At 40.1% G+C, this 17,837-nt stretch overlaps 1 protein-coding gene across 1 annotated transcript in view; it reads right to left on the bottom strand.

The window, feature by feature from the left end:
• Positions 1-17,837, bottom strand: part of TCERG1L (transcription elongation regulator 1 like) — a 336,955-nt gene that overhangs the window by 291,644 nt on the left and 27,474 nt on the right. Inside the window, 1 exon segment of the mRNA XM_030204960.1 lies at positions 16,399-16,587. Coding sequence (XP_030060820.1) covers positions 16,399-16,587 — 189 coding nt within the window.

Raw genomic sequence — 17,837 nt, forward strand, 5'->3', positions numbered from 1 at the left:
TTTTTTAATTCCACTATATCTTTTTTGAGATGCAGCAACCAGAATTGAACACAATATTTGAGGTGTGGTCGCACCATGGAGTGATACAAAGGCATTATAACATTCTCATTTTTGTTTTCCACTCCTTTCCTAATAATACCTAACATTCTATTTGCTTTCTTAGCCGCAGCAGCACACTGAGCAGAAGGTTTCAGCGTATCATCAATGACGACACCTAGATCCCTTCTTGGTCCGTGACTCCAAACGTGGAACCTTGTTTGATGTAGCTATAATTCGGGTTCCTCTCTCCCACATGCATCATTTTGCACTTGCTCACATTAAATGTCATCTGCCATTTAGACGCCCAGCCTCCCAGTCTCGTAAGGTCCTCATAATTTTTCACAATCCTCCCGTGATTTAACGACTTTTTGAATAACTTTGTGTCATCAGCAAATTTAATTACCTCACTAGTTACTCCCATCTCTATGTCATTTATAAATATGTTAAAAAGCAGCGGTCCCAGCACAGACCCCTGGGGAACCCCACTAACTACCCTTCTTCATTGAGAATACTGACCATTTAACCCTACTCTATGTTTTCTATCTTTTAACCAGTTTTTAATCCACAATAGAACACTACCTCCTATCCCATGACTTTCCAATTTCCTCTGGAGTCTTTCATGAGGTACTTTGTCAAACGCCTTCTGAAAATCCAGTTACACAATATCAACTGGCTCACCTTTATCCACATGTTTGTTCACCCCTTCAAAGAAATGTATTAGATTGGTGACGCAAGATTTCCCTTCACTAAATCCATGTTGACTTTGTCTCATTAATCCATGCTATTGAATATGCTCCGTAATTTTGTTCTTAATAATAGTTTCTACCATTTTGTCTGGCACCGACATCAGACTCAATGGTCTATAATTTCCCGGATCTCCTCTGGAACCTTTTTAAAAAATTGACATTACATTGACCACCCTCCAATCTTCTGGTATCACGTTCAATTTTAAGGATAAATTTCATATTACTAACAATAGCTCCGCAAGTTCATTTTTCAGTTCTATCAGTACTCTGGGATGAATACCATCCAGTTCAGGAGATTTGCTACTCTTCAGTTTTTAGAACTGCCCCATTACATCCTCCAGGTTTACAGAGAATTCATTAAGTTTCTCCGACTCATCAGCTTCGAATACCATTTCTAGCATCGGTATCCCACCCAAATCTTCCTCAGTGAATACCGAAGCAAAGAATTCATTTAATCTCTCCACTACGGCTTTGTCTTCCCTGATCGCCCCTTTTACTCCTCGGTCATCTAGCGGTCCAACCAATTCTTTTGCCGGCTTCCGGTAATACAGCTAATGTAGTGTATGTTGTTGTCTGTCCATGTGATTTGATTTACGTGGGCAGAACCAGTTGGGCCACTAAAAATAAACTCAGAACATAAATCCTGCATAAGTAATAAGGTCATGATAGCGCCATTGGTAGCACATTGGCTCCTGAAAAATCACTCTTTGACATACGATGGAGGGTCGTGGAGAGTATTGAGCCGGGAGTGGAGGGAGGTGATCCTTTGCCTTTGCTTAACTATAAAAAGCAAAGGTGGATATACAATTTGGATACGATTAGTCCTAAGGGCTTAAATCTGGAATTAGATTTGGCTTCCTTAATGTAAAGCAGTGTTTGATTGGTCCTTCAGTTAGCCTATTATTTCTATTTAGTTTTGGTAGGCATCACCATTTGTAACAAATATGTTCAGAAGAATACAATGTAGCTGATGTTTAGATAGGTGTGGAAATTTTTGTGCCGGGGGGGGGGGGGGGGGGGGGTGATAGGATAGTAAGATGGTAACTTTACTATTCTAATTTTAGTTTTTCGTTTTAGGTCCGCAGCCAGGGTTTATTTCCCAGCAAAACATGGTCTGTGTAGGCAGCAGATCTAGATAATGGACGCTTTCAAAAGCTAAGTTATACACATCTTTTTACAAAGTAATAAAGTATTAATTGATTGCAAAGTTAGCATATGCAAGTACAATTAAAGGGTTTAAGTTTTTATGACCGATGAGGAGTAAGGCGAGTCATGGGCAGTGTGCTCATGTGAAACAAGTCATCACTGAGGTCACATTTGATTAGTGTTGAGCATTTGAACATAACTTCTAGCAGAAGCGTCGAGGCACTACTGAATATCAGCTGGGACCTGCATAAATTCTAGCAAATAGCACATGCTGAATTAGCCCCGGATATTCAATATCAAGGCTTGGACATGGCCTGGCATTGAATATCCAGGGCTAATTCTGCCCATAGTGGTCACCGTTTAAAAAAGCACTGACTGCTGCAGCCTGAATATTGACTTCATTGTTTATAAAATGTGTACACATTTACATCTACTCCCATGCAAATGCAACTGCATATGTGTTTATTTTACTAGCATGTTGGCAGGTTTGTGCTGATATTTTATAAAGCTCAGGCATCTGCGGTATTTTTTTTACATGTGTGCACACTACCTATATGCTAAAAATAGATTTTATTTTTTAGTGCTGGGGTAGGTCTGGAGGAGAAGAAGAAGCTGTTCTGTGCTAATCGTTTAGCACAGTTGTAGTGCCGCATGCTGATTAGTGTGTGATTAGTGCATTAGCCCTTATTGCCTACAAAATAGGTGTCGGTAAGTGCTCATGTGCTAATGGCCTCATGCTAATGGGAAAATTAGCACGTGGCCATTATCCGTCAGATCTAAAAGTGGCCTTAGCACGCAGGAAAGACTTAAGTACATAAGTATTGCCATACTGGGCCAGACCAAAGGTCCATCAAATCCAGCATCCTGTTTCCAACAGTGGTCAATCCAGGTCACAAATACCTGGCAAGATCCCCAAAAAGTACAATATATTTATGCTGCTTATCCTAGAAATAAGCGGTGGATTTTCCCCAAGTCCGTTTTAATAATGGTCTACGGACTTTTCCTTTAGGAAGCCATCCAAACCTTTTTTAAACCCCGCTATGGTAACTGCTTTTAGTACATTCTCTGGCAACAACTTTCAGAGCTTAATTATACATTGAGTGAAGAAACATTTTCTCTGATTCATTTTAAGTTTACTACTTTGTAGCTTCATTTCGTGCCCCTTAGTCCTACTATTTTTGGAAACAGTAAACAAGCGATTCACTTCTGCCCACACTGGGGATTGTGCAGGCCACTTTTTAGCACTGCTTAGTAAAAGGGCCCTTTAGGTATATGTCGATATTTATATTTGTGTTTATTATAAGAACGTGCTATACTGTCTTTTCTAACATGTAGGCTAGGGTGGTTTACAGGCTAACATTTGATTTTAGAAAGGATCGCCAATGGACAAAACAGGATAGACAATGCACACCATAAAATAGTTTTAGGCAGAGACTAATCAGTCTATACAGACTTCACACTAGAGTTGATCAGCAAACACCTGAATGCTAACTATATAAAATAAAGCAGATGCCTATTTGGTCTCCTTACCTTAGTGACCTGTAATAAAATAACCTTCTCTATAAAATACATATGTCTATCATAACTCTGTCTCAGCTCCACCCAAACTATGCCCTCAGGTGCAGTTATAAAAACTCACAATCTTGTAGGCATGCATAATTGTATAGATATATTAAGCTGCACAATTTTATAAGTGCTACCAGCTGTATGTAATGCATGCTTTTCATGCAAAAAACGTTTTATAAATTACTCCCTAAATGTCCATCAAACCCTCAAAATATGGCAGCAAGATTTCAGGGTATTATGAGGTAGCAACATCATATCATGTGAATAGTGGTAAACAAGCTGGAAAAGAATAACAAAAAAAAAAGCAGAGCCCCATTTTAGACAGAAAATAGAGATCAGAATTAAGACATTCTGGTTGGCACGCGCTCAGTTCTGATGGTGCTTTAGAAAAGGATCTGTCAACACAACTCAAATACCTGTAGAAATACAGTAGATGTGTATTTAATAGTACATGCAGAAGAAACTTCAATTTTACAACTATACATGTGGAAAAAATTAACAGAGGAAACTCAGCAACTTACATGTGTACATGTTGGCACTTACATCTGTATATCAGCCATTTTGCAAACCCCTACATGCCAATTAAAGATAGAGGCCATAATCTATATTTAATTTCAGTTTGGAGGGGAAAAATAAAGAACAGGGGATTAAGGAGGATACCTCCCTTAACTCCTCCTAGCTGAAACAAGTACTTTTTAAAAACTTGTACACACGGTGAGAGAGTGAATATAGAGTCGAAATAGCCTCGACAAGAATCAATCATCCGAACCTACAAGGACACCTCAACACAATTTTATTCTACAGACCACCAGGAAAATGGAAAAACTCCCAAGCGCAACTCATGGACTTCATCTCGAACACATGTGTCTCGGCCTCCAATATCTTCATTATAGGAGACATCAACCTACATCTCGAAGACGACACTTCAAAAAACACACTAGAATGTAAAGAATTCCTGAAACTCTGGGACCTACACGCTCCAAACACCCAACCAACACACGAAAAAGGACACACACTGGACATCATCACACACAAATTCGACCAAGATTCAACTATCCGACTCACAGACACAAGATGGATACCCACACCATGGACAGACCACTATAAAGCACATATCTCCCTCCTCTGGCGAAAAACACACAGAAATGCAGTCAACAAAAACGAACGAACAACATACACTACGAGAGGAAAGATACACCCTACATCATTCTGGCAACAGGTCTACCAAAATGAACGGCCATTAAACACTGACACCGTACAATTCCTCCTAGAATGGGATAACATATGTAAAACAACATTAGACACAATTGACCCAATCCAAACCAGAACATCGCACAGGAAAAAATCAAATCCATGGTTCACCGAAGAGCTGAAAGAACTGAAAACACAAGTTAGAAAACTAGAACGCGCATGGAACAAAAAGAAAGATGCACACACACTGAATGCATGGAAATCACTTCGGAGGAAAGACTACACTACAAAACTATGATTGGACCAAACTACAAAGACACCCACAAACTCTTCCACCTTGTAAATAAGCTGCTAGACACTTCACCTGTCATAAACAATAACAAAGAAATACCAGGGGTTGACGACCTCGCGAAATACTTCAAAGAGAAAATCACACAACTACGACTTAGAATACCCACTAGCCCCACCGAATACTCAACATTCCTGAACTGTCTAGACCCTGAAGACGGAATACACCCAGCAGACAGGATCTGGACCGAATTCGAAGTATTGTCAGAAGACCTTATCGTTAGAACGCTTAAAAGATTCGCCAAATCCCAATGCAAATTAGACATCTGCCCAAGTAACCTCATGAAATCAGCTCCTCATCAATTCATATCAGACTTAACGAACCACCTGAATTTCATGCTACAAAACGGTCTGTTCCCAAAGGAAAAAGGAAAAATCCTACTCACCCCAATACCCAAAGACACAAAGAAAAACGCTAGTGAATTAACTAACTACAGACCAGTTGCATCCATACCACTAATAACTAAAATAACAGAAGGAGCAGTAACCAAGCAACTCACAAGTTATCTCGACAAGTTCTCAATACTGCATGATGCCCAATCAGGATTCCGCTCGAATCACAGCACAGAAACAGTACTAACTACCCTACTGACCAAATTTAAGCAACGGATAGCAACCGGCTCCAATATACTCCTCCTACAATTTGACATGTCAAGTGCCTTCGACATGGTTGACCACGGAATCCTATTACACATTCTTGAATATTTCGGCATCGGAGGCAATGTCCTAAATTGGTTCAAGAGATTCTTAACCTCACGCTCATACCAAGTCACATCAAATTCAACCACATCTGCTGCATGGACACCTGAGTGCGGAGTACCGCAGGGATCTCCCCTTTCACCAACAATTTTCAACCTACTGATGACCCCACTAGCAAAACTTCTATCAAACCATAACCTTAACCCTTACATATATACCGATGATGTAACGATATCTATTCCTTTTAAACAAAACATCAACGAAATCTCTAACGAAATCAACCAAAGTCTACACATCATGAACACCTGGGCAGATGCATTCCGACTGAAATTGAACGCAGAAAAAACTCAATGCCTCATACTAACATCCCAATACAATACAACAAAATTTACTACTATCAACACACCTAAACTAAACTTGCCAATTTCAGAAAATTTAAAAAAATCCTCGGAGTAACAATCGACTGCCACCTTACACTTGAAACTCACGCGAACAACACAACAAAAAAGATGTTCTTCTCCATGTGGAAGCTGAAAAGAATAAAACCATTCTTTCCAAGATTTGTCTTCCGCAACCTGGTACAATCACTCGTATTAAGCCATCTGGACTACTGCAACTCATTATACGCAGGCTGCAAAGAACAAATAATGAGAAAACTTCAGACAGCTCAGAATACAGCGGCCAGACTCATTTTCGGAAAACCAAAATACGAAAGTGCAGCACCATTACGCAAGAAACTACACTGGCTCCCACTTAAGGAACGTGTCACCTTTAAAATATGCACATTAGTGCATAAAATCATCCACGGTGAAGCCCCTGCATACATGTCCGACTTGGTAGACCTGCCACCCAGAAACGCCAAAAAATCATCCAGAACTTTCCTCAACCTCCACTTCCCTAAGTGCAAAGGCATAAAGTATAAAGGACTACATGCTTCAACCTTCTCCTACAAGAGCACGCAACTCTGGAACGCACTACCACGCGGCCTGAGAGCGGTCTACGAGTTGACAGACTTCCGCAAACAATTGAAGACCTATCTCTTTGACAAAACATACCGCAAGGAGCAAAACATATAAATCCCATATACATCACAACAATGCCTCAAGATATTACCCCACGTAATCCACGTCCCCGTACTCTCCCATTCAATATCTACCCACAGATAAAAACTGTCTACCCCATCGCTCACTTGCTATTATTCGATCAGCGTATTAAATCCATTACACCATATCCTTTAGTTTCCACGCCCCAAAGGCGACTGATCTGACCTTGTCTTCCTTTATCTGTTCACAATGTAACCCATAATCGTAATGTAATGTAATATAAGAAACTGTATTTTCATCATTTACAATGTATTGTAAGCCACACTGAGCCCGCAAATAGGTGGGAAAATGTGGGATACAAATGCAACTAAATAAATAAATAAATAGACCCAATTTAAAGGAGGAACTGGCGTCCCTGAGGAAGGATCTGAACTGGAAATATCTTTTGGACGGAGAGGAATGGACAGTGGAATTTATTATTGAAGATTGGAAAGCTAAGTTCCTGCCCTTTTCTTAAAATGTTTCTGGTGCTTCACAACTAGTATTGATAGTATGGATGGTCTTGAAAGAAAGCAAGACTAAACTGTGGATTTCTGGGAGATAATTTTTCCTGGTCTTCTTCTTCTATTTAGAGGGTCTAATAGTGTATTGTATGGTTTGAGACATTCACATATTTAGAATATCCATACATATAGAAATAGTTCCAGGTGGGAAATCACATAATTTATTTAGTTCTTACTTATACACAAGAACAGGGTGGCTTCAAATAAAGAGGGTAGCAAATGATGTATAGAGCTGGAAAGTGAGCCGTTCATAGCAACAAGTCTCACTGAAAATATGTTCGGCTGTATATAAGCCTATACTGAACTCTCTTCAAGCAACACATATAATATAAATAAACATTACATATTTATTATCTATTGATTCATGGTATTTATTTATTTATTTATTTTTATTTATTGCATTTGTATCCCACATTTTCCCACCTTTTTGCGGGTTCAGTGTGGCTTACAATATGAGTTAAATGATGGAAATACAATTTGTTACAGATTGGTTATGGATTACATTGTGCAGAGTTATGCGAGACAATCGAGGTGTCGTTAAGGAATGTAACAATGGAACACAAACATTGAAACGTTGGAAGGAGACAATGGGAGCTTAGAGGGTGATAATAAGGCATGAAGACATATGGTATATATCTTTCTGTGAGTAAAGGTATATTTTTCAGACAGGTAGATTTGTGGAGATATAAGTTCCAACACATCCGACCCTTGTTGTGTTTTAATAGGATTGACTATTTTTGAATTTAGAATTTCTACATGGACATTGAAAATAAGGGGCGTAGTTATCAAAGTGCACTACCATTAAGACAGGCCATGTTATCAAGAACTGGTGCTATTTTAGCAGGGTCCCATTTTATTCAATGAGACCTAGTTACTAATAACTGAGGTTAAGAGAAAAATAACTCATCTTAAACTGCAGATCACATTGATAACTACGAACCCAAAAGCTTCTAAAATAACCCCCTCAGTTAGAAGCATTGTATGAAACCTTGTACAGGAAATAATGCTGTGAGTGATGATTTACACCAATACAGATTTAGCAGAAAAATTGCTAAATGAGAACTTGACTTACTATGCTTCAGACCTATCAGGACATTCCAAGTGAAATGCAACCTGATCCCAAAAGAGAGAAATATTGATACATCTTTATTTTTGAGGAGAACTCATCTTAGTTTCATATTTGCCCAGGAAGTATTAGGCACTGTGGTTGCTACCAACAATGTACTATAGCACGATATTAGTTGAACAGAAAAGAACAAAACCAAAGGTGAAATGGGCAACCTGGTAATTTCTAAAACCTATAAATTCTAATTGAATGAGAAATCATCCTGCCTGGAACAGTAGATTACAACAAGAAAGACAGCTCCAGTTCCTTATTCAGCTAGAGAGCAGCTGATCGATGGGCTAATCAAACAAAAAGTACAAACTACAGATAACCTGACCAAGACACTCAAATCTGCCCTGATTACACTGGACTGCAACATCCTAGTATCTACCACTGCATTTGCTGAAGGAAAAAGGGTGTTTTCTGTCCCAGAGTAACAGCTTGTTCATTCTGAAGATATTGTGAGGAGTGTAAAAAGGTTTGTGGGAGGTGAGCACTTAAGATAGGGGATACCACACTGGGCTCAGTTGTTCCCTGAGATCTCTCCACCCCATCCCCCTGCAAACACACCAACACACACACACGCACAAACACCTTGGCCCAACCAGTTCAATACCGGTTCTTAAGTAAGAAACAACAGTCACATCTTGAATTGATAAACAACTAATAAACATTCAGTAATACAATAAGAACATAAGTATTGCCATACTGGGACAGAACGAAGGTCCATAAAGCCCAGCATCCTGTTTTCAACTATGGTCAATCCAGGTTACAAGTACCTGGCAAGATCCCAAAACAGTACAATACATTTTATGTTGCTTATCCTAGAAATAAGCAGTGGATTTTCCCCAAGTCCATTTTAATAATGGCTTATGGACTTTTCTTTTAGGAAGCTCTCCAAACCTTTTTTAAACTCCACTAAGCTAACTGCTTTTACTACATTCTCTGGTAATGAAATCCAGAGTTTAATTACACGTTGAATGAAGAAATATTTTTTCCAATTCATTTTAAATATACTACTTTGCAGCTTCATTGCGTGACCCCTAGTACTAGTATTTTAGGAAAGAGTAAACAAGCGATTCATGTCTACCCATTCCACTCCACTCATTATTTTATAGACCTCTATTATATCTCCCCTCAGTTGTCTTTTCTCCAAGCTGAAGAGCCCTAGAGGGGCATTATCGAATGGCGCCGGCCAAATAGCTGGCCGGCTATCTCCAGGGCCGGCGCCGTAAGCGGGCGGAGCCAACCGTATTTTCAAAAAAGATGGCTGGCCATCTTTTTGTTCGCTAATACGGTTGGGCCCGGCCAAATGTCAGAGTTCGCCGAGTTTGAGAAGGCCGGCATCGGTTTTCGGCCATAATGGAAAATAATGCCAGTGATCTCAAACCCGGCGAAATCCAAGGCATTTGGTCATGGGAAGAGCCAGCATTTGTAGTGCACTGGCCCCCTCACATGCCAGGACACCAACCGGGCACCCTAGGGGGCACTTCTAAAAATTTAAAAAAAAATAGCTCCCAGGTGCATAGCTCCCTTCCCTTTGTTGTTTAGCCCCTCCAATCCCCCCAAAACCCACTCCCCACAACTCTACACCATTACCATACCCCTAAGGGGTGAAGGGGGCACCTACATGTGGTTACAGTGAGTTTTGGGTGGGTTTTGGAGGGCTCCCATTTACCACCACAAGTGTAACAGGTGGGGGGGGGGGCCTGGGTCCACCTGTCTGAAGTGCACTGCACCCACTAAACACTGCTCCAGGGACTTGCATACTGCTATCAGGGAGCTGAGTATGACATTTGAGGCTGGCATAGAGGCTGGCAAAAAAGTTGCTTTGGGGCTTTTTTTTGTGGGAGGGGGTTGGTGACCACTGAGGGAGTAAGGGGAGGTCATCCCTGATTCCCTCCAGTGGTCATTTGGTCAGTTGGAGCTCCTTTTTGAAGCTTGGTCGTGAAAAAAAAGGGACCAAGTAAAGCCGGCGAAATGCTCGTCAAGCCTGGCTTTTTTTTCCATTATCAGGCAAAGCCGGCCATCTTGTGAGCACGCCCCTGTCCCACCCCCGTCCCGCCTTCACTACCCTACTGACACACCCCTTGATGTTTCGCAAGCTCCGCGATGGAAAGCAGTTGAACCCGTCCAAAATCAGCTTTCGATTATACCGATTTGGCCGGGTTCAGGAGATCGCCGGCCATCTCCCGATTTGTGTCGGAAGATGGCCGGCGATCACTTTCGAAAATGAGCTGGCTAGCCACTTTAGCCTTTCCTCATAAGGAAGTCATCCCATCCCCTTTATCATTTTGTCACCCTTCTCTGTACCTTTTCTAATTCCACTATATCTTTTTTGAGATATGGTGACCAAAATTGCACACAATATTCGAGGTGTGGTCGCACCATGGACCGATACAAAGGCATTATAAAATCCTCATTTTTGTTTTTCATTCCTTTCCTAATATCTAACATTCTATTTGCTTTCTTAGCCACTACCACACACTGAGCAGAGGGTTTCAACGTATCATCAATGATGACACCTAGATCCCTTTCCTGGTCGGTGACTCCTAAAAGGGAACCTTGCATTATGTAGCTATAGTTTGGGTTCCTCTTTCCCACATGCATCACTTTGCACTTGCTTACATTAAATACCATCTGCCATTTGGATGCCTAGTCTCCCAGTCTCATAAGGTCCTCTTGTAATTTTTCACAATCCTCTTGCAATTTAACAACTTTGAAAAACTTTCAGCCATATTTTCGAAAGAGAAGGGCGCCCATCTTTCGACACAAATCGCAAGATGGGTGTCCTTCTCCCAGGGTCGCCCAAAACGGCATAATCGAAAGCCGATTTTGGCCGTCCTCTACTTCTTTCCGTTGCGGGGACAACCAACGTTCACGGGGGCATGATGGAAGCATAGCGAAGGCGGGACTGGGGCGTGCTTAACACATGGGCATCCTCGGCCGATAATGGAAAAAAGAAGGGCGTCCCTGACGAGCACTTGGCCGACTTTACTTGGTCCATTTTTTCTTGTGATCAAGCCTCAAAAAGGTGCCCAAACTCCACTCCACTCCCTTGAAATGTGGCCGTCCCTTTGGGGGGAGAGGCAGTTGAGGATGTCCAAAATGTTTGAAAGAAGGATGTCCACGCCTTCATTATGCCTCCACTGACACACACATACCTCTCACCCCAGGGACCTGCATAATGCCCCCCCCCCCACAGGGATGGCCAAATTTCAAGGGAGTGGAGGAGTAGCCTAGCAGTTAGAGCACTGGTCTTGCAATTCAGAGGTGTCCAGTTTAAATCCCACTGCTGCTACTTGTGATCCAAAATCCAAATAAATAAAGGGGGTGTCAGAGGCATAGCAAAGGCATGGAGGTCCTTCTCACAGAAACATTCACATTTTGGACGTCCTCAACTGCCATCGCAGGGACGGAGGCATAGCGAAGGAAGTCCTTTACCCATACTCTAAAAAAAAGAAGACAAACGTTTTTTAAAGTTGTTTTTTTTTGGGGTGGGAGGTGGTTAGTGACCACTGGGGGAGTCAAGGGAGGTCATCCCTGATTCCCTCCGGTGGTCATCTGGTCATTTAGGGCACATTTTTGTGGCTTGGTCATAAAAAAAAAAGAACCAAGTAAAGTCGGACAAGTGTTCGTCAAGGACGCCCTTCTTTTTTCCATTATCGTTTGAGGACGCCCATCTGTTAGGCACACCCCAGTCCCACCTTTGCTACGCCTCTGACATGCCCCTGGGAACTTTGGTCATCTCCACGACGGGAAGCAGTTGGGGACGCCCAAAATCGGCTTTTGATTATGCTGATTTGGGCGACCCTGAGAGAAGGATGCCCATCTCCCGAGTTGTGTCGAAAGATGAGCGCCCTTCTCTTTCGAAAATAAGCCTGATAGTGGGTTAAATCTGGAATTATTATGGTCTGTTTTATTATTAACCGGACTAAGAAAAATTGAAAGGCACGGTTTGACTCCTGAGGAAGAACCGAAACAGAGACGCTCTGTTGAGCAAACCCAACCCAACAATAAAGAAACAAAGCTAACTAACGATAAAGCTATGTATCTTGAAAGTAAATAACAGATACGGATGTATAAAGCTAATCATAGAAACATTAACAAGTAAATAGCATTATATAAAAAAGAAAGAAATATAAGATGGAGGTTGGAGGTTTTTAAAAGCTGATGAGGAAGCCCGCCCGGCACAAACAAAAGTGTAACTTGCAAAAGTAACTATTAAGCCGAGCACCTGAAGCCTTTTTCCTCCACTAAAGAAATATATCCACACATAGAATACCATAATAAAGCAACTTACTTGGTAACAGATTTGGAAAAGACTCTTTTTAAAACGTTGCAGCCATCTAGAGAATACACATTGAGTTATGCAACTGAGTTCATCAAATCTGAAGGGAGATGAAATATCACAACTCTATAAAGGATTTTTCTTTGTCCAGAGTTTGAACAAAATTTATATTACAGTTTTTAAGGGTCCTTTTACTAAGGCACGCTAACAGATTTCCCCCTCCCTGCTTACAAAGCTGCATTAGCGGCTGTTGGTGCGGTGAGGCTGATACAGCCCATTTACATTGAATGGGCTGTCAGCATTGCCGCATAGCAGCCGCTAGCGTGGCTTTGTAAAAAGTATGGTTAGTGTGTGCTAACAAAAATGATAAGATGCCCATTATATTCCTACGGGTGTCTTATCATTTAGCTTGCGCTAAATCTGTTAGCGTGCCTTAATAAAAGTACCCCTGAATAATGCAAGGATGCACCTTAAAACAAAATGTATTAGGCCATGCCTCTCAGCGCAAGAACCCACTGAAATTAGGTCAGAAATAACTGTACCAGGTATGTTACATTTATCATTTTGTTTATTCTGTCAAATTTTCAGTCTCAATCTTTTTACTAGGGTTCACAGCAATAAAAAAGTAATACAAATAATAAATCAAAGCATAGACATAAGGTGAAACAAAAAAGTCTTTCACAAAAATTATTACACCCAACAGTTGACAAACATGTGTCTATTGCAAAATCACTGAGTAAAGCATTATCAAACATTCCTTTCTTCCTAAGTATACATATTGAGGTCTTTAAGGTCATCCCTATGCACTCTGGGCCTGATATTATATATGGCGCCTAAACTTAATGAGCATTTGGCAATTATGCCTAAGCGTATTCTAAATACTGCAGTAAATCTATGTGTGGTATTTAGAATATTTGATTTATTGATTATTGATTATCGATAGCTTACTCATCCCTGCATCTCTTGAAAAATAAACTGTTTAGAGAGAACACAAAACGTTCTACAGGGGCAAGATGATTCACAGCTAGCATAGGAAAAAAAACAGTGCAATTGATGTGTAGATGCTGTAGATGTTGGAGATGGCTACTCATAACTGGCTCTGAAGTTCTGGCACTCAGAAAATTTCAATACAGAATGGCACAATAAGATGGCATGTCATAAGAACATAAGGTGTTCTTATGTTCTTAAATGGTTCCTATGAGGCTCATTTTCAAAAAAAGAAAAAATCCAAAAAGTGTCATAAATTACCATTGGACAGATTTCTTCTCAAAACATCCAAATTGGTATTTTTGAAACCTGTTTTGCAGATGTCTATCTATGGATTTCATCTGTAGTCCATCCAAATCACAATAGAGCATGTTGGAGGCACTATAGAGGTGGGACTAGGGTGAGCTCAGTGCGTGCCTAACACTTGGACATTTTGCAGCCATAATGGAACAAAACCAAAACATCTAGGGTGAAAACTTCAAGTTTTGGTCTAGACCTGTTTTTCTAATGAATAAGACACAAAAAGATGACCTAAATGACCTTATGACCACTGGAGGGATTTAAGGATGACCCCCCTTAATATTCCAGTGGTCACTGACCCCCTCCCACCCCAATAAATGTGAATAAAAACAGTACTCACGAGCCTCTATGACAGCCTCAGATGTTATAGCCAGGTCCATTAGAGCAGCATGCAGGTCCCCAGTGTAGTGGTGGGTCCTGTACACTGTGGACAGGTGGACCCAGGCCCATACATCCTCCTACCTGTTACACTTGTTGTGGAAACTGTGAGCCCTCTTAAACTCACCAGAAACAAACTGTATGCACATATAGGTGCCCCCTTCACTCATAAAGGCTACTGCAATGGTGTACACTTGGGGTAGTGGGTTTTGGGTGGGTTTTGGAGGGCTCAGCAGATGTGTACCTGGGAGCATTTATATGAAGTCCACAGCAGTGCCCCATAGGGTGCCCAATTGCTCTCCTAAGATGTCTGGCCCCTCCTACATAACAATGGCTTGATTTCTATGTTTTGCACTTGTGTGTGTGGGGTTTTTTTTTTCAGAAATGGCCTGAAAAGATAAACATAGAGAGCACAAAAGCACAAAACTTTGTTCCAATGGTATATATATCTATGTATCTCTCTCTCTCTCTCTCTCTGTATATATATATATATATATATATATATATATATATATATATATATATATATATATACATTTGTTACTCATATTTGGAATGTTTAGCGCAAAATGTCCAAAGTCTGTGTTAATATAGGTAAAATCCTAAAGTGCATTATTTGTTTATTTATTTTTTGCATTTAGGGCATTATGTGCATTATAATACATTAGCCTTATGGACTCTAAAGTCTTACAGCAAGTTGAAGACAGAACTATTTGCCCTAACACTAGTGTGGAGTGTTTGATATGTGGAAAGCTTGAAGAAAGACAAAGCAATGTAACTTAATTAGCCAGTCTATGAGGACATGCGTCAATATGACTGAAATATTTACTCAACGGAATGCACCTTCTTTCAAACTTGCTAAGTTTTATCACTGTTAGATCTTTAAAGAGAATACTTTTTACAATTAGAAAATTAAAACTAGAAAGAAATCTTATCTTGTTTAACATTACTAGGCTATGCAAAATCAATAAACTCACAGCAGTATGATCAAGAATGTCTTTATGCTATGCCTTCATTACACATAACAGCTGAGTGAAGAAACTGCTTTATACTGAGAAAATCATTGAACAGAACCTGTCATAGGTACCTGCAGGAAGAAGCGATTGCCTCCTTCCCCTCCTTTCTTATTTGAATAATTAATTGTTTTACTTTTGTGATGTTTTCACCAGCCCCCTATTTTCTTTCTTAGACCTCCCTTCCTTGAAAAATTTTGTGTGGGCATTCACACTCCTCAATGAGTTTAACATGAACTCATATTAGAAATATAAATATTACTATCTGCTAGTGTGGTATTCAAAAGTTCACATGTGAAGCAACGTCGTCACAATTCTGAAGGCCCTCCCCCTTCCCCCCAAAACCCCAGAACAATTACAAGCTAACTAAAATGTGCCATCGAGTTACTTTGATCCATCAAATAAATAATAGCTTCAACTTCTGTGCAGAAGATTTTTTGAGGCCATATCCAAATCACCAACATGATCTATGGCTAGAGTTTACCACACAGATCATTGTAAACCACTTGGGTCAACAGTATTCTATGAATACAGTACATAAGCTGTATATAGAACAGGAGAGAATTACATTTCTAATCAGGTTTTATTTCTTGAAATAGACTGGAATAATACTCAATCTAAATCACAGACCACAAAATTTATAATAACTAAAAAAAACCTTCATATTATTCCAGTGTTTAGTGTGTATAATTTAACGTTAAAGATACCACTATCAGTACAAAACTATATTTCACTGTCATCTAATGGTTCTCCTAACAATTTTATCATTGTATTAAAACTGTAGGTACTAAACATGAAGTATTACAAAACATTGAGATATTGACGTACGTATAAAAACAGCACATTCTCTTATCACAAGCAAATAAGTTCATTAACTTTGTGCCAGAAGATTAGATTTACAATAACCATGTGAGCATGCCACTAAAATATAAGATCATATTGCACCAGAAAACAATTCATATAGAAGATGACTGCAGTGTTACCTGGACGGGGCGTAGTTAAAACTGGGATTCTGATGGGTGATAGAGTCAGGATGTGGCAAGGCTGGGCACTGGCAGATGGTGGTCCTTGAGGTGCCTCAGAATCTACTGCCATCATGGCCGCAGCTGCTGCTGAAGCAAGAGTAATTGCCTGGTTACTGCCAACTTGTTTAAGCCTTGACTGGCAACCACCTAGAGAAAAATTAGGCACAGATTACAACACATTCACATCTATACAAGACAAATATTTATTATGTTTCAATCTTCCTGGCATCAGTGCTAAATGTTCATATTTTGGATCACAAGATATATCTATTTTTAGAAAGTACTTTGATTTTCTGAATTTGTGCTTTACAATAATTTGCAATGGTTACTTTTCATATCTAATGATCTAAATGGATCTCTCACTTTAGATATATAGGTTACAACCAAAGCAGTTTATATATTATATATAGGGTTTAGTGACTTGCCCAGTCACAAGAGGCTGCAGTGGGAATTGAACCCAGTTTGTCTCATTATCAGGCTGCTACACTAACCATTAGGCTACTACACACAAATGGCAGAGGCTGTTTGGGTGGACTGAACAGTTTGTCCAACACAGCATAGGTTTTGATTGTGTTATCAAATTTACATTCTTGATTCTGTTTTGTATTTGCCATTAACTTGCCACCCAGGAACTCCCGCAAGTCAGCTCGCATGTATCTCAATCTCCACTATCCAGCTCTCAGTGGCCTCAAATATAAGACTGTCTATGTTTCCTCTTTTTCTTATCTTAGCACTCAATCCTGGAACGGACTGCCCCAAGTGGTCAAATTCACCCCAGATCACCCGACCTTTAAGAAGCGGCTCAAGACCTTCTTTTTCGGTAGAGCATATGCTGTGGGCCCTCCTGGTATTACATCACTCTGAGCCACGGCAGCCACATCGACAAATTGTCGCCTTCCCCTCTCTCCCTCTCCCTCCTGTTGTTCCTCTTTCCCTTCTCTGACGCTAATTCCTGTATTTTGTATTAATGTTGTTTACTAGACTATTGTACGCCACATTGAGCCTGTCCATGGGCGGGAATAATGTGGGATATAAATGCCATAAATAAATAAATAAATAAATAAATATTTGCTGTGAATATGCATGAACTTGATTTGCATATACTGCCTCCACTATATGCAAATTTCTTTCATGCATATATATTGTGGTTATCCTGAAAACCTGACTGGTAAGGGAGTACTCCAGGATTGACTTGGGAAACACTGGTGTAGATCAGTAAAATAAACTCCTGATTTAATATATTTTGAACTGTGTTTTTATTAAATTGAAGAATGTAAAAAACATGCAACAGGACTTTACAAAGCACGGTGGTTAATGCAGGATTATTAAGGTTTTATCCTCAAACAATGTCTCACAAATATATATGGTCCGTAGAAGGCATCAACATAGTCCCAAAA

Source organism: Microcaecilia unicolor, chromosome 5, assembly GCF_901765095.1.
Source record: "Microcaecilia unicolor chromosome 5, aMicUni1.1, whole genome shotgun sequence".
Lineage (NCBI taxonomy): Eukaryota > Metazoa > Chordata > Amphibia > Gymnophiona > Siphonopidae > Microcaecilia > Microcaecilia unicolor.